At 39.9% G+C, this 23,009-nt stretch overlaps 1 protein-coding gene across 2 annotated transcripts in view; it reads left to right on the forward strand.

Annotated features, from left to right (window-relative positions):
• ARHGAP24 (Rho GTPase activating protein 24) overlaps positions 1-23,009 on the forward strand; it is an 887,096-nt gene that overhangs the window by 563,088 nt on the left and 300,999 nt on the right. For both annotated transcript variants that reach the window (XM_060417388.1, XM_004009967.6), the window contains exon 3: positions 20,551-20,638. In XM_060417388.1, coding sequence (XP_060273371.1) covers positions 20,551-20,638 — 88 coding nt within the window. The remainder of the gene's footprint in view (positions 1-20,550; positions 20,639-23,009) is intronic.

Raw genomic sequence — 23,009 nt, forward strand, 5'->3', positions numbered from 1 at the left:
CCCCTAAACCAGAGCTCATTAAAATTTAGGCACCACTTACTAGCACTTGAGAATTAGCAGAGGACTCCTTTCAAAATGCCAGATATTTATAAGCTCCACCCCACTGGGCTTCCCAGGTGGCGCTAGTGGTAAAGAACCCGCCTGCCAGTGCAGCAGACATAAGGGATGCAGGTTCAATCCCTGGGTCAGGAAGATCCCCAGGGGGAGGGCATGGCAACCCACTCCAGTATTTTTGCCGAGAGAATCCCGTGTATGGAGGAGCCTGGTGGCCTACAGTCCCTGGGGTTGCGAAGAATCAGACAGGACTGAAGCAACTTAGCACATTCACAGGGGTCCTCAGAAAGTTTGTTTCAATTTCTTTATCCATATTTTTTTCCTTTGACTGACATAGCAAATCACCACAGGCTTAGTGGCTTAAAGCAACAGAGGTTTATCCTCCCACAGTTTTGGAGTCCAGAAGTCGAAACTCAAGATGTTGGCAAGGCCAAACTCCCTTCAGAGGCTCTAGGACTAAATTCCTCCAGCTTATGATGCTGGTAGTGGTGGTTTGGTTGCTAAATCGTGTCCGACTCTTTGCCAGCCCATGGACTATATAGCCCACCATGCTCCTCTGTCCATGGAATTTTCCAGGCAAGAATACTGGAGTGGGTTGTCATTTCCTTCTTCAGGGGATCTTCCCGACCCAGGGATCGAACCCAGTCTCCTGCATTGCAGGAAGATTCTTTGCCACTGAGCCACCATCGAAGCATTTCTTGGTTCCAATCTTTGTCTCCCTTTTCTCATCACCTTCTCCTATGTGGGTGCACTGAATCTCTCTCTGTCGGTTCGTATAAAAACACTTCTGACTGAATTTAAGGTCCACACATGTGATTCAGGACAATTCTGTCTCTTAAGATCCTTAACTTAATCATATCTACAAATGTCTTTTTCCTAACAGGATAATATTCCCAGGTGCCAGGAATTAGGACCTGATATCTTTGGATGGCCAATATTCAGAGTATTTGACTATATTTTGATTGGTAAAAGAACTACTTCCATAGTCCTTATTTCAAGGCAGAAGCCTAACTTTGAGACTCCAAAATGCTCCTATTCAACCCTACCTTGTACTGTCACTTTTTTGCTTTAAAATATATATGTGTATATTTTTTTCTTAGTATACAGTAATATGTGCTCATCATTTTAATTTTTAAAAAAGGTAAAAATAACTTAGTAAAATAAAAATGATCTATGACCTGACTATCTGAAGATAGCTCATATTATCATTCCATTTTTATAAACATTTTGGCATACACATAGTACAAAGTAAATATGTGTTTGATGAATAAACAAGTAAGTGAATGGCCTTGTCAATCATACTACAGCTTTCTATCATAAAAAGAAAACTGGTTAAGGAAGTGGAGTTTGGGTTTATAGAAGGTCAAACTGCAACTCTGCACTTCACCACCTGCTCACCTCAGTTTATTTATGCTTTGGCCTTCCTTCTATGAAATGGACCATGGTAATTGTACCTCCACATACAGTGTTTTATAAGATTAAAATGTGCAGCTGTGTATACAGTAAATCTCAGTGGATGGTTAGCTGTAAAGATGCAAGATGGAAAAAGAAGATTCACTCTGAAGGGAAGAATTTGGAGTAGAAACTTTGGGGGGATAGATTTTGTGTCAATAGCTGGATTTTTTTCTTGCAATTGCAGTCTTTCTAGGGGCTTCCCAGCTGGCGCGTTGGTAAAAATCCACCTGCCAAGGCAGGAGACACGAGAGATGGGTTCGATCCCCTAAAGAAGGCAATGGCAACCCACTCCAGTATTCTTGCCTGGAAAACTCCATGGACAGAGGAGCCTGGTGGGCTACAGTCCATAGGGCTGCAAAGAGTCAGACAGGACTGAGCACATCGCAGCAGCACAATCTTTTGAAAATGGCGTGGGGCACCTGAAGAAATGTTAGATGTTGTGGGAAAATTCTACATGCCTGTGATTATCACAAAGGGATTCATCTATTAGATAAGTATGAGAAAAATGACTAGGAATTTTGAGAGTGTAATTGTAGAATTTTAGATTTAAAATAATGACGTCTTCCTTTTTCCACATTTCCAATCTGTTTTCCCCTCTGTAGCCAAGGAATTTCTCCGATTTCCAATGAATTAAAAACATGTAGACAGATGCAGGCATGCTCAGTCGCTTCAGTCATGTCCCACTCTTTCCGACTCTATGGACTGTAGCCCACAGGTCTCCTCTGTGCATGGGATTCTTCAGGCAAGAATATTGGAGTGGGCTATCATGCCCTCCTCCAGGGGATTTTCCCAGCCCAGGGATAGAACCCAAGTCTCCTGCATCTCCTGCACGGAAGGCAGATTCTCTACCACTGAGCCACCAGGGAAGCCCATGTGGAGAGATATGAGTGACCTAAAGGGAGCCTGAAGTATAATGGCGGTGTTTCCAGGGAGAATGTTCATTTAGAAGGATGCTATCAGGGAAGAAATTAATGGACTTCCTCTGTTCACATGGGGCAGGGATCCTTGTGTCTGAAAAAAAAAAAAAGATTTAAAAGCTTTTATTTAAAAACTACATATATTTGTTTATTTCCTTTCCCTGGGTCTTAGTTGGGGCATTCAGACAACAATCATTATGACAACAATAGTTAGTTCAGTCGCTCAGTCGTGTCCGACTCTTTGCGACCCCATGAATCGCAGCACACCAGGCATCCCTGTCCATCACCAACTTCCAGAGTTCACTCAGACTCACGTCCATCGAGTCTGTGATGCCATCCAGCCATCTCATCCTCGGTCGTCCCCTTCTCCTCCTGCCCCCAGTCCCTTCCAGCATCAGAGTCTTTTCCAATGAGTCAACTCTTCACATGAGGTGGCCAAAGTACTGGAGTTTCAGCTTTAGCATCATTCCTTCCAAAGAACACCCAGGGCTGATCTCCTTCAGAATGGACTGGTTGGATCTCCTTGCAGTCCAAGGGACTCTCAAGAGTCTTCTCCAATACCACAGTTCAAAAGCATCAATTCTTCGGTGCTCAGCCTTCTTCACAGTCCAACTCTCACATCCATACATGACCACAGGAAAAACCATAGCCTTGACTAGACGGACCTTAGTCGGCAAAGTAATGTCTTTGCTTTTGAATATGTTATCTAGGTTGGTCATAACTTTTCTTCCAAGGAATACGCCTCTTTTAATTTCATGGCTGCAGTCACTATCTGCAGTGACTTGGGAGCCCCCAAAAATAAAGTCTGATACTGTTTCCACTGTTTCCCCATCTATTTCCCATGAAGTGATGGGGCCAGATGCCATGATCTCAGTTTTCTGAATGTTGAGCTTTAAGCCAACTTTTTCACTCTCATCTTTCACTTTCATCAAGAGGCTTTTGAGTTCCTCTTCACTTTCTGCCATAAGGGTGGTGTCATCTACATATCTGAGGTTATTGATATTTCTCCTGGCAATCTTGATTCCAGCTTGTGTTTCTTCCAGTCCAGCGTTTCTCATGATGTACTCTGCATAGAAGTTAAATAAGCAGGGTGACAATATACAGCCTTGACATACTCCTTTTCCTATTTGGAACCACTCTGTTGTTCCATGTCCAGTTCTAACTGTTGCTTCCTGACCTGCATGTAGGTTTCTCAAGAGGCAGGTCAGGTGGTCTGGTATTCCCATCTCTTTCAGAATTTTCCACAGTTTATTGTGATCCACACAGTCAAAGGCTTTGGCATAGTCAATAGAGCAGAAATAGATGTTTTTCTGGAACTCTCTTGCTTTTTCCATGATCCAGCAGATGCTGGCAATTTGATCTCTGGTTCCTCTGCCTTTTCTAAAACCAGCTTGAACATCAGGGAGTTCACGGTTCATGTATTGCTGAAGCCTGGCCTGGAAAATTTTGAGCATTACTTTACCAGCATGTGAGATGAGTACAATTGTGCGGTAGTTTGAGCATTCTTTGGCATTGCCTTTCTTTGGGATTGGAATGAAAACTGACCTTTTCCAGTCCTGTGGCCACTGCTGAGTTTTCCCAATTTGCTGGCATATGGAGTGCAGCACTTTCACAGCATCATTTTCAGGATTTGAAATAGCTCAACTGGAACAGCTCACCTCCACTAACTTTGCTCATAGTGGTGTTTTCTAAGGCCCACTTGACTTCACATTCCAAGGTGTCTGGCTCTAGATTAGTGATCTCATCATCATGATTATCTGGGTCGTGAAGCTCTTTTTTGTACAGTTCTTCTGTGTATTCTTGCCACCTCTTCAGGTCCAGACCATTTCTGTCCTTTATCGAGCCCATCTTTGCATAAAATGTTCCCTTAGTATCTCTAATTTTCTTGAAGAGATCTCTGGTCTTTCCCATCTGTTCTTTTCCTCTATTTCTTTGCACTGATTGCTGAAGAAGGCTTTCTTATCTCTCCTTGCTAGTCTTTGGAACTCTGCATTCACATGCTTATATCTTTCCTTTTCTCCTTTGCTTTTCGCCTCTCTTCTTTTCACAGCTATTTGTAAGACCTCCACAGACAGCCATTTTTCTTTTTTGCATTTCTTATGACAACAATAATAGCAGCTAATATTTATAAAGTTTATTGTATGTCATATTCTAATGCCTTCAAATGCACATACACACACACATATATGTGCATCTATATTTAACTGTGTCTTAGTTGTGGCATTCGGTATCTTTAGTTGTGGCATTTGGGATCTAATTTCCTGACCAGAGATTGAACCCAGGCCCCCTGTATTGGAAGCACAGAGTTTTAACCATTCGACCACTTGAGAAGTCCTTAAAAACTTTTAAATAAAAATATGGGGAGGGAGGTGGGAGGGGGGTTCAGGATTGGGAACACGTGTACATCCATGGTGGATTCATGTTGATGTATGGCAAAACCAATACAATATTGTAAAGTAATTAGCCTCCAAATAAAATAAATAAATTTAAATTTTAAAAATAAAAAAAATCACATTAAAACACTGCACAGTTTTTTGCTATCACAATTAATGCTCTTGGTAGACTTCTAGGATTTGAACATATGTAATAATGTTTTGTAAATGCTGTGCTAAAATTAAAGTGAACCCAGAATGACAGTGCTTCTCAAGTGCTAAATATGCAGTTTAGAATATAAAGCATCAAGGTGAGAATTCTGTATAGAGAATTTCTTTCCATAAATCCATAATCATAAAATGGCCTCATGCTATTGTGCCTATCATTGTTAATTTATTTATTATTTTTTTTAATTTATTTCTTTTTATTTTATTTTTTTTTTATTTTAAAATCTTTAATTCTTACATGCATTCCCAAACATGAACCCCCCTCCCACCTCCCTCCCCATAACATCTTTCTGGGTCATCCCCATGCACCAGCCCCAAGCATGCTGCATCCTGCGTCAGACATAGACTGGCGATTCAATTCACATGATAGTATACATGTTAGAATGGCATTCTCCCAAATCATCCCACCCTCTCCCTCTCCCTCTGAGTCCAAAAGTCCGTTATACACATCTGTGTCTCTTTCCCTGTCTTGCATACAGGGTCGTCATTGCCATCTTCCTAAATTCCATATATATGTGTTAGTATACTGTATTGGTGTTTTTCTTTCTGGCTTACTTCACTCTGTATAATCGGCTCCAGTTTCATCCATCTCAACAGAACTGATTCAAATGAATTCTTTTTAACGGCTGAGTAATACTCCATTGTGTATATATACCACAGCTTTCTTATCCATTCATCTGCTGATGGACATCTAGGTTGTTTCCATGTCCTGGCTATTATAAACAGTGCTGCGATGAACATTAGGGTACGTGTGTCTCTTTCAATTCTGGTTTCCTCGGTGTGTGGAACAAGACAAGGGTGTCCACTTTCACCGCTACTATTCAACATAGTTCTGGAAGTTTTGGCCACAGCAATCAGAGCAGAAAAAGAAATAAAAGGAATCCAAATTGGAAAAGAAGAAGTCAAACTCTCACTGTTTGCAGATGACATGATCCTCTACATGGAAAACCCTAAAGACTCCACCAGAAAATTACTAGAGCTCATCAATGAATATAGTAAAGTTTCAGGATATAAAATCAACACACAGAAATCCCTTGCATTCCTATACAATAATAATGAGAAAGTAGAAAAAGAAATTAAGGAAACAATTCCATTCACCATTACAACGAAAATAATAAAATACTTAGGAATATATCTTCCTAAAGAAACTAAAGACCTATATATAGAAAACTATAAAACACTGATGAAAGAAATCAAAGAGGACACTAATAGATGGAGAAATATACCATGTTCATGGATTGGAAGAATCAATATAGTGAAAATGAGTATACTACCCAAAGCAATTTACAAATTCAATGCAATCCCTATCAAGCTACCAGCCACATTTTTCACAGAACTAGAACAAATAATTTCAAGATTTGTATGGAAATACAAAAAACCTCGAATAGCCAAAGCAATCTTGAGAAAGAAGAATGGAACTGGAGGAATCAACTTGCCTGACTTCAGGCTCTACTACAAAGCCACAGTCATCAAGACAGTATGGTACTGGCACAAAGACAGACATATAGATCAATGGAACAAAATAGAAAGCCCAGAGATAAATCCACACACATATGGACACCTTATCTTTGACAAAGGAGGCAAGAATATACAATGGAGTAAAGACAATCTCTTTAACAAGTGGTGCTGGGAAAACTGGTCAACCACTTGTAAAAGAATGAAACTAGATCACTTTCTAACACCGCACACAAAAATAAACTCAAAATGGATTAAAGATCTAAATGTAAGATCAGAAACTATAAAACTCCTAGAGGAGAACATAGGCAAAACACTCTCAGACATAAATCACAGCAGGATCCTCTATGATCCACCTCCCAGAATTCTGGAAATAAAAGCAAAAATAAACAAATGGGATCTAATTAAAATTAAAAGCTTCTGCACAACAAAGGAAAATATAAGCAAGGTGAAAAGACAACCTTCTGAATGGGAGAAAATAATAGCAAATGAAGCAACTGACAAACAACTAATCTCAAAAATATACAAGCAACTTCTGCAGCTCAACTCCAGAAAAATAAACGACCCAATCAAAAAATGGGCCAAAGAACTAAATAGACATTTCTCCAAAGAAGACATACGGATGGCTAACAAACACATGAAAAGATGCTCAACATCACTCATTATTAGAGAAATGCAAATCAAAACCACAATGAGGTACCACTTCACACCAGTCAGAATGTCTGCGATCCAAAAATCTGCAAGCAATAAATGCTGGAGAGGGTGTGGAGAAAAGGGAACCCTCCTACACTGTTGGTGGGAATGCAAACTAGTACAGCCACTATGGAGAACAGTGTGGAGATTCCTTAAAAAATTGCAAATAGAACTACATTGTTAATTTAAGTAATGGTTTGGAAACATTACATGTCTTACTTGCTTTGATGAGTTTTGTTAGCTAAGAAAAAATAGTACATTCTACAGAGTGTATAGTGTTTTTAACATTATGCTATTTTTTCATTTTTTTTAATCTGGAAAAATCTTTATGTTTTACATATAAATTTATTTAATTTTAATTGGAGGCTAATTACTTTTCAATACTGTATTGGTTTTGCCATATGTTGACGTGAATCCGCCATGGGTGTACATGTGTTCCCCATCCTGAACCCCCCACTCACTTCTCTCCCCATACCATCCCTCTGGGTCATCCCAGTGCACCAGCCCCGAGCACCCTGTATCATGCATCAAACCTGGAGAATGGCATTGAAACATGTGTATTTTTTCTATTAGATAATTCATAGCAATGCTTGAGTCAGTGTTCCCCAAACAGTTTGCACATTGGAATTACTTAGGTAGATCCTAAATTTGAACCAACTGGAAAATCTCTCCATCTCTTATCTCCCTGGCAGCACCCAGAAAGCAGTGTAACTAATTTCAGAGACGAAGGAGAAACTTGATAATTATTGATAAAAATTCTTCAAACTGCTCTAAGTAAAAGTGACTGATTAGAGCTAAGAACATAAATTGGGTTAATAATTAATGCAAATAAGTATTTGGAATCTACTCTGCCAGCCTCTTCCCTTGGTGCCTCCTGGGCTTTATTTGCCTCATGTATAAAATGGGAGATACTTATGACAGAGTCACTAGGCAGATTAATGATATAAGTAGCATACACATTTGCTGAGCAAAGTAATAGATGGTTAAGAAACATTATCAATCATAAATATCAACATCTTTTCTGTTGTGCTGTTTGTCCTATAATTGCCAATTGGAGGTTGTTGGTTTTACTCTAGTCTTACAGACATGATAGTAAAAGACTGACTTCAAATTTTCTAATTAGTTCACTTCCCTGTTCATTCAACTAGATGATACTAGTAGATGCATTTTGAACCTTTATTATAATCATCTCATTATTGGAGGGTTAGCAAAATATGGGCCCAAAATATCTTTGAGGCTTCTGGGATATAAGAAAGACTTTAAAAAAAATATTAAAAGCAGCTAAAAATACTGTGTACCAGGCATTTTTCTACAAACCACACATGTTAGTTCACAGTTATGAAGAAGGTTCTATTTTTATCCCACTTTAAGGATGAAGAACATGAGGAATAGAGAGGATAAGTGTCTTGCCTGAAATCACTTGGCTGATGTGTGGGGATCTGAAACGAGGCAGCTTGACTCCAGAATAGATTTACTTAACCACTGACTTCATTGCCATCGGTAGATTGGGATATGGTTGGAGCACTTGTGGATACAATTTATGTCTTTTATAAGCATACAGTATGGGAAGCCTGGTGTGCTGCAGTCCGCAGGGTTGCAAAGAGTCAGACACAACTGAGTGAGTGAACTGAACTGAGTATCCTATTTCCTTTTTGTGACAGGGGCTTGTCTGTAATTGTTTTTCTGTTTTTTATTTTTTATTTTTTATTTTCTGTCTTTCCTGAGTGATTCTCAGATCCAGGAGTATAAAGACATTATAGGACTTTCTGGCATTCCATTTTTTTGTGCTTAAGACAGGGCCTAGCACATGCTATGTCTTATTTAATAACTGTTGAATGAATTAATGAAGTTACTTGCTACAAAGAAGCAAATTATACCAATCTACTCTACTCAAACCTTCTCTATTATACTCTAATAAAAATTGTTGAGTAATATTTATTTCACCTTGATATCACTTTCTTTTTTTTTTTAACTTGGAGGATAATTACTTTACAATGTTGTGATGGTCTCTGCCATACATCAATTCAAATAAGTCATATTCACATATATATCTCCTCCTTCTGGAGCCTTCCTCCCTTGATATCATTTTCAAACTTCTGACTGGTCACATTAAAAATTCATATATATTGTCAAGCTGAGACTTCACCTTGTTTCTTGTGATGCTCATGATCATTGTTCATACTGGGGAAAAAAGAGAATTTGCTATAGTACTTATGAAACTAACAAAGATAAAGCACATGCCTATATTTTTTCCAGTCCAAATCCCAGAGAATAAGAAATACCATGTTTATTTTCAACAGCATCTAGCCTTACATCTTGTGGTTTGGGCTCAGTGATCTGATATTTGGAGAAGGAAATGGCAACCTACTCCAGTATTCTTGCCTGGAAAAATCACATCGGCAGAGGAGCCTGGTGGGCTACAGTCCATGGGATTTCAAAGATCAGAAGGAGCACTTGTCAGCGGATCTGATATTAACTAGAGATGAGCTGCTTTTCTAATAGCAGTTTTAGCTGATAGCAAAATACTAGTGTGGTTCTGAATTATGTTTCTTTTGCCAACTCTTAGCTGTCAAATATACATATATATATATATATATATATATAAAACATATTATCCCATTTGAAAGTTAAAGATTCCTTATAAAGGGATAGTCCCTAGAGGGGAGAAAACTAAGTATAATTCCATTCTGAATATGCTGATTATTGCCATATGTAGTGAACTCCTGTCAAAAAGATTACATTCCCTTTTTTGTTCTTGAGCCTCTTCTCTCTGATCATCCAAAATTTGCAATGAGGCATGTTGAACACCATGGTTTAGGTTAATATACTCTTTCTTAAAAAAAAAAATCCAGAATATTTGTACCCTGGTTATTTTCTCAAGATCCCCGGCAAAAAGTTGATAGCTCTGCTTCAAAAGGTGTAATTGAAGGGTGTGTGATAAAGAAATCATTTATAAAGTTTTGGGAAGGCTAAAGGAAACCAACTGATAGTGAAAAAGCCCTGGAGCTAAAAACAGGGAGGAACCCATTACCTCTCTAGTCTTCCCTGGTTAGCTCAGTAGGTAAAGAATCCACCTGCAATGCAGGAGACCCAGCTTCAACCTCCGGGTTGGAAAGATCCCCTGGAGAAGGAAATGGCAACCCATTCTTGGCTGGGAAATCCCATGGACAGAGGAACCAGGTGGGCTACAGCCCATGGGGTCCCAAGAGTCAGACACAACTTAGTGACTAAACCACCATGTGTTCACTGGAAACGCCAGAGAACCTGCAGGGTTAGAACTTGTGGACTAAGGTAATCAGTACAACAGGCGTCAAACACTGCCTAACATGGAGTGACATAGATCAATGGTTATCTTGATTTGACTCTGGTGGCCTTCTGACTACCTGCTATGGCCTCTCAAACCCAGCCTGAAGTCAGACATCAAGAGAGCCTGGTTTATGCAATTTATAGAGGTTAGTCTCCTGGGATACAGAACAGACTGATGGATAGATCTGGAGGGCAAATAGAGAATACCCAACATAGCTTCTAAAAGAAAATGAAAGAGTATCACATAACTTGGGCTCAAGAGCATGGGCTTCATGGAGCTGGACTCTTCCTAACTCCTCGTTTCTAACAAGAGGTAACACCTTTCTTTAAAATATACAGAAGAGAAAAACTGAAGTCATCTTTGACTCTTCCTTCTTCATCCCCTGAGTTAAAATTATAACCAGCTTCTTTCATATTTCTTCATAATCAGTTCAGTTCAGTTTAGTCACTCAGTCGTGTCTGACTCTTTGCAACCCCATGAATCACAGCACGCCAGGCCTCCCTGTCCATCACCATCTCCCGGAGTTCACTCAGATTCACGTCCATTGAGTCAGTGATGCCATCCAGCCATCTCATCCTCTGTAGTCCCCTTCTCCTCCTGCCTCCAATCCCTCCCAGCATCAGAGTCTTTTCCAATGAGTCAACTCTTCACATGAGGTGGCCAAAGTACTGGAGTTTCAGCTTTAGCATCATTCCTTCCAAAGGAATCCCAGGTCTGATCTCCTTCAGAATGGACTGGTTGGATCTCCTTGCAGTCCAAGGGACTCTCAAGAGTCTTCTCCAACACCACAGTTCAAAAGCATCAATTCTTCGGCGCTCAGCCTTCTTCACAGTCCAACTCTCACATCCATACATGACCACAGGAAAAACCATAGCCTTGACTAGACGGACCTTAGTCAGCAAAGTAATGTCCCTGCTTTTGAATATGCTATCTAGGTTGGTCATAACTTTTCTTCCAAGGAGTAAGCATCTTTTAATTTCATGGCTGCAGTCACTATCTGCAGTGATTTGGGAGCCCCAAAAAATAAAGTCTGATACTGTTTCCACTGTTTCCCCATCTATTTCCCATGAAGTGATGGGACCGGATGCCATGATCTTCGTTTTCTGAATGTTGAGCTTTAAGCCAACTTTTTCACTCTCCTCTTTCACTTTCATCATGAGGCTCTTTAGTTCTTCTTCACTTTCTGCCATAAGGGTGGTGTCATCTGCATATCTGAAGTTATTGACATTTCTCCCAGCAATCTTGATTCCAGCTTGTGTTTCTTCCAGTCCAGCATTTCTCATAATGTACTCTGCATATAAGTTAAATAAGCAGGGTGACATAGATCTCCAATAATTCATCTCTAATGCAGATTTCTACTGCTAACACATTTATAGCTTGACTTTGCCATTTTATGTCAAATTAATTGCTTCATGGTATCCCACTCCAGTACTCTTGCCTGGAAAATCCCATGGACAGAGGAGCCTGGAAAGCTGTAGTCCATGGGGTTGCTGAGGGTTGTACATGACTGAGCGACTTCACTTTCACTTTTTACTTTCATGCATTGGAGAAGGAAATGGCAACCCACTCCAGTGTTCTTGCCTGGAGAATCCCAGGAATGGGGAAGCCTGGTGGGCTGCTGTCTATGGGGTCGCACGGAGTCAGACACAACTGAAGTGATTCAGCAGCAACTACTTAGCAGCAAACTACTAAGAGGCTGGTATTTTTTAAATCTCCTGTGCTATGCTCAAGAACCTTCTGTGGGTCTCAGCTGTCATGGACGTAAACTGCAACATCCTCTGCTAAGGCTTATATTTCCTACAGCATGTCCTCCACGTCACTAACAATCCTTCAGTCAGTCAGTTCAGTCGCTCAGTCATGTTCTACTTTTTGCGACCCCATGAACTGTAGCACGCCAGGCCTCTCTTAAACGTTGGCTTAAAACTCAGTGTTCTAAAAACGAAGATCGTGGCATCCAGTCCCATCACTTCATGGCAAATAGATGGGGAAAAAATGAAAACAGAAACAGATTTTCTTTTCTTGGGCTCCAAATCACTGCCGATGGTGACTACAGCCATAAAATTAAAAGATGCTTGCCCCTTGGATGAAAAGCTATGACCAACCTCAATTCAGTTCAGTCGCTCAGTTGGGTCCAACTCTTTGCAACCCCAGGCACGCCAGGCCTCCCTGTCCATCGACAACTTCCGGAGTCCACCCAAACCCATGTCCATCGAGTCAGTGATGCCATCCAACCTCTTCCTCTCTCATTCCCTTCTCCTCCTGCCCTCAATCTTTCCCAGCATCAGGGTCTTTTCAAATAAGTCAGCTCTTCACATCAGGCTCTTCCCATAGCCTTGACCAATCTAGATAGCATATTAAAAAACAGAGACATTACTTTGCTGACAAAGTCCATCTAAGGTCAAATCTATGGTTTTTCCAGTAATCATGTATGGATGTGAGAGTTGGACTATAAATAAAGCTGAACACCAAAGAACTGATGCTTTCGAACTGTGATGTTGGAGAAGACTCTTGCGAATCCTTTGGACTGTAAGGAAATCCAACCAGTCCATCCTAAAGGAAATAAGTCCTAAATATTCATTGGAAGGACTGATGCTGAAGCTGAAACTCCAATACTTTGACACCTCTTGCAAAGAACTGGCTCATTGGAGAAGACTTTGATGCCGGGAAAGATTGAAGGCAGGAGGAGAAGGGGACAAGAGAGGATGAGATGGTTGGATGGCATCACTGACTCAATGGACATGAGTTTGAGTAAGCTCAGGGAGTTGGTGATGAACAGGGAAGTCTAGTGTGCTGCAGTCCATGGGGTTGCTAAGAGTTGGACATGACTGAGAGACTGAACTAAACTGAGCTGAACTGATCCCTTGCTCATTCAATCTTAAAGCCTTAATTTCTTAAAAAAAAAAGAAAAAATTCTTTCCTATTATCTTTCCTAACTAATCAGATTGCTCTTATGGCACTCTCTTCTTAAACTTTTATTATGTTTCTTTTTGTTTTTCAACATACTTTTGCACTTACTAGTTCTGAAGTTATATACTGTGTTAATCTTCTATTGAAAGTAGAGTTTATTTATTTCACATATCTGACATCACCTGAGATAGTTCTAGAAATAGTATCTGACTTCTGGTTGTATCTCAATACATTGTGTTTTAATAATATGTGCTCTGCTGCGCTGTGCTTAGTCGCTCAGTCGTATCTGACTCTTTGTGATCCTGTGATTTATAGCCTGCCAGGCTCCTCTGTCCATGAGATTCTCCAGGCAAGAATACTGGAGTCGGTAGCCATGCCCTCCTCCAGGGGATCCTCCCAACCCAGGGATCAAACCCAGGTCTCCCACATTGCAGGCAAGTTCTTTGCCATCTGAGCCACCAGCACTTGAATTATATATACTTACTAGTTGTTCATTTGGTTAGCTAGTTTAGAGCAACTCTGGAAGAATTAAGCAATCCCACATGAACAGTGCATATGTTTGAGTACGATTAATAATTTCTCTATTTGTCCTAAAGAACAAGTTAAGGAAAAGGTCAGAGATTTAGCTTCATGGATGTTCACGAAAATGTTATATATAACACCAAAAATTAGACTTATAAGAATAGAGGATGTGAAAGTATGTATATTTGAGTAAGTACTATACTGTACTAGTTTTTAAAAATGATGTAGATTATTAAATTAGCATAATAACAACATATGACCTAAGTTTTGAAGTACACGATAAATATTTTGACTGTTTTTTTAAATACGGTGTATTTAATACACATATATATTTATATACAAATACAAATGGAGAGATGTGTATTGTTTTAATATTGGTTGTCTATGGTGATGGATAAATTATAGATTTTTTTGTGTTTGGTTATGTGCATTTTCTGACTATATACTTTACAAAATATTTAGAAGGTAACTATCACAGCTAATACCTTTCCCTTAGTTATAGATTTTAACTGCTTGGTTTCTATACAAAGTGATCAAATTAGGCATTTTAATTAAAGGACTTTATTTTACTTATTGAATGACTTAATGAAGTAACTACAGTAAATGTTTGTCAATTACAGTATACCCTGTCCTAAACATTGCCTACTGGTAAATAAACTATAATTTTTACATCATAATTTCACATAATTTTGTTTGGAAAACTGTCAAAATATAAAACTTGTATAATATCAGATTTGAACATGAAGTTGAAAATTTCAGCCAGAAGTAGTTATTTCTCATCTACGAAAGAGACAACGAAGGACAGCATAACTCTATCTTTTAATTACCAAGCAAGGTGGATTGGGATTTCATGGAGGGAGGGGAATAATTTATGCAGAGGAGTGGCTTGAGTGTAACATATAAGGCACACATACAGTTTAAGATTCTGTATAGAACCTGAAGACATAGAATTAAATGAGTCGTATATACATGCATATACATGCATATTCAGTCAGAAATGAATGCTGTATCTATGTTGAAAGTTAGATAGTATATTCTAAAGTTGGGCTAAATCACACATTTAATTATTTCACAAAATCATTTCAGTAAGTAAAATCCACTAGTAATCGAAACAACTGATTTTAGTACTCTATATAAACCTCTCTATAATGATCCTAATTACCATGAATATTTCAAAGTCTTAAATTAAGAAAAAAAAATTAGAAAGTAAAACGGAATCCATAGGCAAAGGAACATTAGTTGTGATGAGAACTAAGACATTTTACTTCCTGGAGGAGATAAACAAAGGCACTGCCTCCAATACCTCACTTTGTAAAGTACAGGCAGGGAGGGACCCTTCTAACCTCTAATTCCCTGGGTTTTAGTTAGACAGTGCTATCCATTATCACTCTAAGCTCAGATGGAGGGACCAATAAGATGACTATAATTTTCTGTGCTAAGCAAGGTAGAATGAAAGTTGTGTAAAGTATTTGAGCTAAATATTGCTTCAAGCTGGGAAAGTGGACAATATAATATGGTGGACAAGAGTATAGGCTTTTGAATCCCAGTGTGCTTTATTTGGATTACTAGTTTTATTGCACTAACAGTACTCATTGACTCAACCATACTCTTTTTTAAAGCGTTAACCTTTTGCCATGCGAAGTGCTAGGCTTTGCCGGTAGCTTAAGGTACAAAACATACATTGTTGGGACTTCCCTGGTGGTCCAGTGGTTAAAACTCCACAATGCCAGTGTAGGGAGTATGGGTTTGATCCCTGGTTGGGGAGCCAAGATCCCACATACCTTGAGGATAAAAATAAATATAAGATAAAAATAAGTCAATAAATAAAAAATTTAAAAAGCATACTATATTTTCTCTTTTAGAGTTTAATGATGAAGATAGACATTAATCAAATAATTTTACAAATAACATAATTACATACAGTGGTAAATTAGTCTAAGGAACATTCAGGAAATTACGCAAGTATAGTTTATATGTAGTCAGTCTGAAAGATGGGTATAAAACAACAAAGAGAGAATGGAGTCCTAAGGCAAGTGAGAACATGGTGTCATTTATAGAACGGCAGTTGGCTGGATTATAGAAAGTACTAAAAGCGTAAGTGTGGGAAAATTAGTTTGGAGGGGCAGATGGAGCCAGGCCACCCAGAGCTTGGTTGTTATTTTCATTCAACCCCTGAGTCCTGTCCAGCTCTTTGCGACCTCATGGACTATAGAACTGCAGGCTTCTCGGTCCTCCACTCTCTCCCGGACTTGCTCAAATTCATGTCCATTGGGTCAATGATGCTATCTAACCATCTCATCCTATGCTGCCCCCTTCTCCTTTTGTCTTCAATGTTTCTAGCATCAGGGGCTTTTCCAACCCATGTCTCTTGTGTCTTCTGTATTGACTGGCAGATTCTTTACCACTGTACCAGCCTGGAAGCCCACCCAGAGCTTTATTTTAAGACAAAGGAAAGCCTTAGGACACTTTTAAGCAAGAAAGTTGCAAGCTCAAATTTATGTTTCTAAAGATCACTCTGACCATGTTAAGAAGAAAAAAAAATAATTAAAAGATGTTTGAGTAGTGTGAGAAATTCAGTGAAGGGGTATTTGACACATTCCAGATAAGAGATACAGTCTCTTGGACTAGGGCGTGGTGGTAGTAGAGACACCATAGAGACAATGACTCCTCTGTTTCTGGCTTTTGCAACTGATTGGAAGGTGGTGCTAAGTTGTTGTTCAGTCACTAAGTCATGCCCTATTCTTTGCAACCCCTGGGCTGCAGCATGCCAGTTTCCATTGTCCTTCACTATCTCCTAGAGTTTGCTCAAAGACATGTCCATTGAGTCCATGATGCCATTCAACTGTGTCATCCTCCGCTGCCCCTTTCTCCTTTTGCCTTCAGTCTTTCCCAGTCCTTCCAATTAATATTCAGCGTTGATTTCCTTTAGGATTGACCGGTTTAATCTCCTTGAAGTCCAAGGGACTCTCAAGAGTCTTCTCCAGCACCACAGTTCATAAGCATCAATTCATCAGTGCTCAGCCTTCTTTATGGTCCAGCTCTCACATCCGTACATGACTACAGGAAAAACCATAGCTTTGTCTATACAGACCTTTTAGGGAATATATAAACAGGACCTGAATTAACTGCATTTGAATTTTGCTAAGTTTAGTTGGAGATGCATTTTAAATATCCAAATGGAAATGTCAAATAAGCTCTTGGATACAAAAGTCTAGAGGTCAGATAGTCCTTGATAGAAATATTAACTTGATATTCTTTGGATTCTAGTTGGTTATTTAAGTCATAGGCATGGATGAGATAGCTTAGAGAAAGAGTGTATAAAGTCAGAGGAGAAGGAAGCATTGGATAAATCTCTGGAAAACGCTAACATTTAAAATCCAGTTATAACCAGCAAAAGAGACTCAGTCAACAGAAAAATAAAAGGAAAACCTGGAGAAACTAAGACAGCAAGGAAAGAAAGACATCAGGAAAGAGTAGTTGATAGTGCCGAATGCTCTTGAGGAGTCAAGTTCACGGATAGTACACGTACCTGGACATCAGAAGGGTGACAGCCCCACAGCACGAGGGAATCGTGCCGCAGACCTGGCAGCTCAAAAAGTAGCTGATGAAGATTTCATCACCCCTGTGTTGGCGATCGGACTTCCACCTCCAGGTATGGAAACTCTGCCCCCAACCCCTGAGTATTCATCCACAGACCATGCTTGGATCCAAAAACACACCAACCTTCAAAAAGGTGAAGATGGATGGTACCGAGACTCAGACGGCTACTTGATACTCCCTGCTCAGTTGGGACGGCAACTATGTGAGCATTTACACTTGTCTACTCATCTGAAAAAAAAAAAGACTCTGATGCTCTTTCAAACTGCGCACCTGCGATTTCCCCGGCACCAGACAACTGTAAAGAACATAGTGCATGCTTGTAAGGCGTGTCAACAGATGAGGCCAGGAAAAGGACAACATGCAGGACTGAGGTATTGGGGAAAAGGACCAGGGCAACACTGGGAAATAGATTTCACCGAGGTCGACGGTATCGGGCCTTGGGTGCATTGCAACCATGTACGCCCAGCTGCTTCAGCAGAGCAGGAAGACGCTAAGAAAAAATGGAAAGCATCTCTGCACCCATCCAACCCCCTGAGGCTAAAGCTTCGAAGGCGCCAACAGGACCAGGACAACTCGGCTGGGCCCTCTTGTGGATGACCCGGTTACTCTGCTCCGGAGTTGCCAGCGTGAACCCGCATCAACCCGTCAAAATCACCTGGAAGCTGCAAAATGGACTAACACGAGAGGTGCTGAACTCCACCACCGCAATACATCCACCAAACGCATGGTGGCCAGACTTGTACTTTGACCTTAAGCCGATGGTAAATGTGCCTTGGGCTAGGGGTTATCTCCGAGAACAAGGGTTCTGGGCGTGCCCAGGCGCACCCAGACATGACTGAAAGACCTGTTGGGGGGGGGGCACAAGACTCATTGTAAAACTTGGGATTGTGTTACTTCTAATGATGGACCTCGGCGCTTGCAAGTAGGAAATCGAGATTTACTTAATTTTTCATTCACCAAGCCCCTCCCTAGGGTCCTCAGAGATCCAACTTTTAGCTGTGAAAGTTGCAATTATGCACAAGTCGGAATAAGGTTCAATCCAGAAAAAAGCAAACAGGAGGGGATTAGATCTGCTCTTTCTGCAACAAGGGGGACTCTGTGCTGCCCTAGGAGAAGAGTGCTGTTTCTATGCGGATCATACAGGAATAGTTAGAGAATCTATGGCCAAAGTGAGAAAAGGACTAGCCCAGCGTAAATGAGAACATGAGGCTCAGCAGGGATGGTCTGAATCCTGGTTTCAACAATCCCCTTGGCTGACTACCGTAATCTCCACCTTGCTAGGACCCCTGCTAGTACTTTTACTAATGCTTACCTTCAGCCCATGTATTATCAATAGACTTGCAGCCTTTGTAAAGGAACGCATAAATACCGTACAGCTGTTTGTGCTTTGACAACAATATCAAACTGTGTCTCAGGACCGAGAGGAAGATTCCTCTATATGATCTAAGGACAGGGGGGAATGTTAGGGACCAAACGACGGTCTCTAGGACCTGAGTCATGTTTACCAGAAAGAGACAGGATATGCGCTCATCCTGCCTGGCCAATCATGTAATGCCAGCTACTCCTGTAACTGAGACAAAGGACTGCCTGTATATAAGCCGCCATACTCCTTTGTTCGGGGCTCTTGTTGGATTCCCTTGTGTGGGATGAGACTTGGGCCCTAGCGCGCTAGAGATAAACTCCCTTCTTGCCCTCGCAAAAAAAAAAAAAGAAAATTTACCAAGCTGCAGTGGATCCATATGAATAAATGGATTCAGTGTAGACAGTTCATTGCTAGGCAAGGGGAAAAAAAGTGAAATGAGAACTGGAGGGGAAGATGGAGTCAAAAAAGTAGTTTAAAAAATATTTCTCAGAACTGACAGAAATGATCCACTAAAGAAAAGAAAATTTAATAGAAAAGAGAGAAGATAATGAAGAGAAGGCTATGGGAGCATTGGCTATGTTATTGAATGCTTCTGCGTTGGTTTCTGCAGCTATAAAATGGGGATATACAATACCCACCTTATAAGATTTTTCTAACAAATAATATTATGCTGGTTGAAAGCTCAGTAAAAGGTTTTGGCACACAGAATACATTTACTAAATTGATGCTTAAAAGAGCACCACAGCTTTCTTATCCATTCATCTTCCAATGGACATCTAGGTTGCTTTCACGTCCTGGCTATTCATAAACAGTGCTGCAATGAACATTGGGGTACATGTGTCTCTTTTAGTTCTGGTTTCCTCAGTGTGTATGCCCAGCAGTGGGATTGCTGGGTCATATGGCAGTTCTATTTCCAGTTTTTAAGGAATCTCCACTGTGGTACATACACACAATGGAATATTACTTAGCTATTAAAAAGAATGCATTTGAATCAGTCCTAATGAGGTGGATGAAACTGGAGCATATTATACAGAGTGAAGTAAGTCAGGAAGAAAAACACTAATATAGTATAATAACACATGTATATGGAATTTAGAAAGATGATAACAATAACCCTATATGCGAGACAGCAAAAGAGATACGGATGTAAAGAACAGACTTTGGGACTCTGTGGGAGAAGGCAAGGGTGGGATCATTTGAGAGAATAGCACTGAAACATATGTATTATCATATGTGAAATAGATCACCAGTCCAGGTTCAATGCATGAGACAGGGCGCTCAGGGCTGGTGCATTGGGATGACCCTGAGGGATGGGATGGGGGGGGGGGGGGTTCAGGATGGGGGACGCATGTACATCCATGGCTGATTCATATGAATGTATGGCAAAAACCACTACAGTATTGTAATTAGCCTCCTATTAAAATAAATAAATTATTTTACAAAAAAAAAAAAAGTACTCAGCACCTCACACAGTGTTTTATATCTATGAGGTGCTCAACAAATATTTGTTAAATGTTGAATGTATATGATGCTGTTATGTGATTTTTGATTAGCTGGGAATATAAATGAGTCAGATGCATATCACTAAATACTGGGTTACAGACACACCTTGGATGTTCACTGATGATGATATTTGCCATCTGATGATGTTGATATTTAGGACATTTGTGTTCACAGGGTACAATTTTCCTGCCTGGAAATAAAGTGCTTGAACATCCCTGCAATGAAGAGAGCCCAGGGAAGTTTCTTTTTGAAGTAGTTCCAGGTAAGATACTTTTCTGCTTTGATTCAAGAATTGCTGTTCCATGTTGGTAAAGACAGGTCAGACAGCCTTTATTCTTCTCAAGTCATGGCTATGAACATTCATTTGAAGAGGCAAGTGTCAAATTTGGTTGGTATTCACACAGAGACTAATGAGTCCAGGTTTGTACACTGATGCAAATGAACACACCTACACACATGCATTTACCCACATGACTACTGCATTCCCATTTGTCCATGAGACTCCAGAGTGGACCAGAAGTCATGACACAGCCTTCGTATGGGGACTACTGGGGACAAAGGTGATTCTGCAGTCCTCTTGCAGTATAAGATTTGACCAGGTGCTCCAGGTAGAATGCCTTGCCCAGCTGATTCACCGTCAGGTTCCCTCACAAAATTTCATCTTTAAGGAGCCTCGGCTATTAAACCAAAACAGAACAAAAGCCATCCTTCAATGACTAACAAAGGATCAGTCACATCAGTTTTGCTCACAACCAACCACTTCCACATGTTTGGCTTAGAGCATTTGAGGACATCTCTGTCAAGTGATCAGATCCTGGAGTTCCATGTCTTCAGTCTTCAACATCTGTTCACTTTTTTTTTTTTTTTCTTTTAGTCATTTGCATCCACCCCTCTCAGAATACCTCATCTGCACTTAAGTCTTTGAGTCACCCAGCAACACTTTCTTCAAGGTCATGACCTACTTCCTTGGTCAGTTCCTTACCACTTCTTTAACTCTTGCTGTAAGAAAAAGGGAGTTAGGAATGTGGTTTTTATATCTTTGATTCTGACTGACCCAGCTGATGTGATATTAACATGGATTTCATCACAGCTTAGGGTGAGTGTGAATTTATTTGTGTGACTAATATGTAATGCCTATCAATAATGCTGGTGCAGAGGCAGGCAGTAAAACATTTTCCCCAGATTTGTAAATGCTGGGAATCTGAAATGCAAAAGCATATTTTCCTCCCTCAGTGAAAACAGCTGTAGCTCTGAGTTCATCTGGCTCACAGTGGAATCCATGACTAAATGTTAATTAATGCAGCTCAAGTGCAGAAAGGTTAGTCAGATGCATTGTGTTATTTGTTTCCCCCCAGGGAAAACATATTGTAAGAAACCTGAATCTTGTTTGCTCTATTAAAATCTTGTTATACTTACTTCTTAGTGGAATACCCTATATGGAACCAAATTCCAGATGTTGCAAAGTCTTTGAAGTATCAGTAGAGGAAATTTCACTGTTTATTCTCAAACATTAGGCCTGTTAGCATTGAAATTGGCATGGTATTAAACTGGCAGCTTTGATTCTTCATCTCCGATAATACTAAAGGTCTACTTTCTCATGCAGTCTCCCATTTGTGTAGAGATTACACTTTCTGGTGAAGATGTTCTCACATACACTGTTCTAGAAAGAGCTGTGTCTTCAAACCCAGAAAGTCACAAAACTCCTTTCCAAGGTTGCAATTCTAGGGTATGTGTTTCACGCGCAACACGTAAGACAGAATGGCTTTTGATGAGCAAAGCTTAAGGAGTCTAAGACTGTGTGGTGTGGAATCTGAAAGCTGTCATTTCAAAAAAGAATTCTTTTTCAGGGAAGTTCAGGGTGGCTGCAGTAGTTATGGAAATAAACATACTATGCCCATAGCTCATTTGAAAAGATGCTTCTTGAATAATTAATGCAATATGTAGTAGCTTCTAAATTAGGTTTAATAATTCTGAATCATCTTTGGCAGTAACAAGAGACTTGTGCCAAATGCTTCTTTAAAGAAAGAGTTGAAAAAATACTATGGCTGCATTGGGAATCCAGTGTTTGTGTCTTAGTCCTGGTCATCAGAACTTTTGGGTATGTCCCTACATTAGGATGGAATTTCCAGGTGAATGCTTCTGTACATGTGTTGGAATGGAGGGATCAGTATCACATGATTTTAACCAGTTTTTGCAAAAATCAAGATTGCTTAAAAATAGCAGGGCATTTGATTTATCTTTGTAAGTTAGAATGACAAGATACTATTTTCTAATTATTTCAATTGTGTGACAGTTTGATGTTGGGAATCTGGAAAGCTGCAAGAGTGTTTTCATTTGTCAGAAAATGCAGGAGACAGGAAGGAGTGGAGAAATGTGATCAATGTCTTATATAGAATCTTCTGCAGGACTGCCTGTCTGCAGATCCTCATAACACATATTTATTCTACACTGGCTTTCTCTGTGGAATTCTCTTGATCACCACTTCTGAAAATTCATCCTGCAAATGACGCTTACATATCCAGCACAATTCTGTCTTTATGGACAAATGTCTTAAGCCCAACTACCCAAGTTACAGTCAATGAATAGGATTAAATTCTTTAATCATACCTGCTTATAATGATTTTCAGTAAAAA

This window comes from Ovis aries, chromosome 6 (genome assembly GCF_016772045.2).
Source record: "Ovis aries strain OAR_USU_Benz2616 breed Rambouillet chromosome 6, ARS-UI_Ramb_v3.0, whole genome shotgun sequence".
Classification (NCBI taxonomy): Eukaryota; Metazoa; Chordata; class Mammalia; order Artiodactyla; family Bovidae; genus Ovis; species Ovis aries.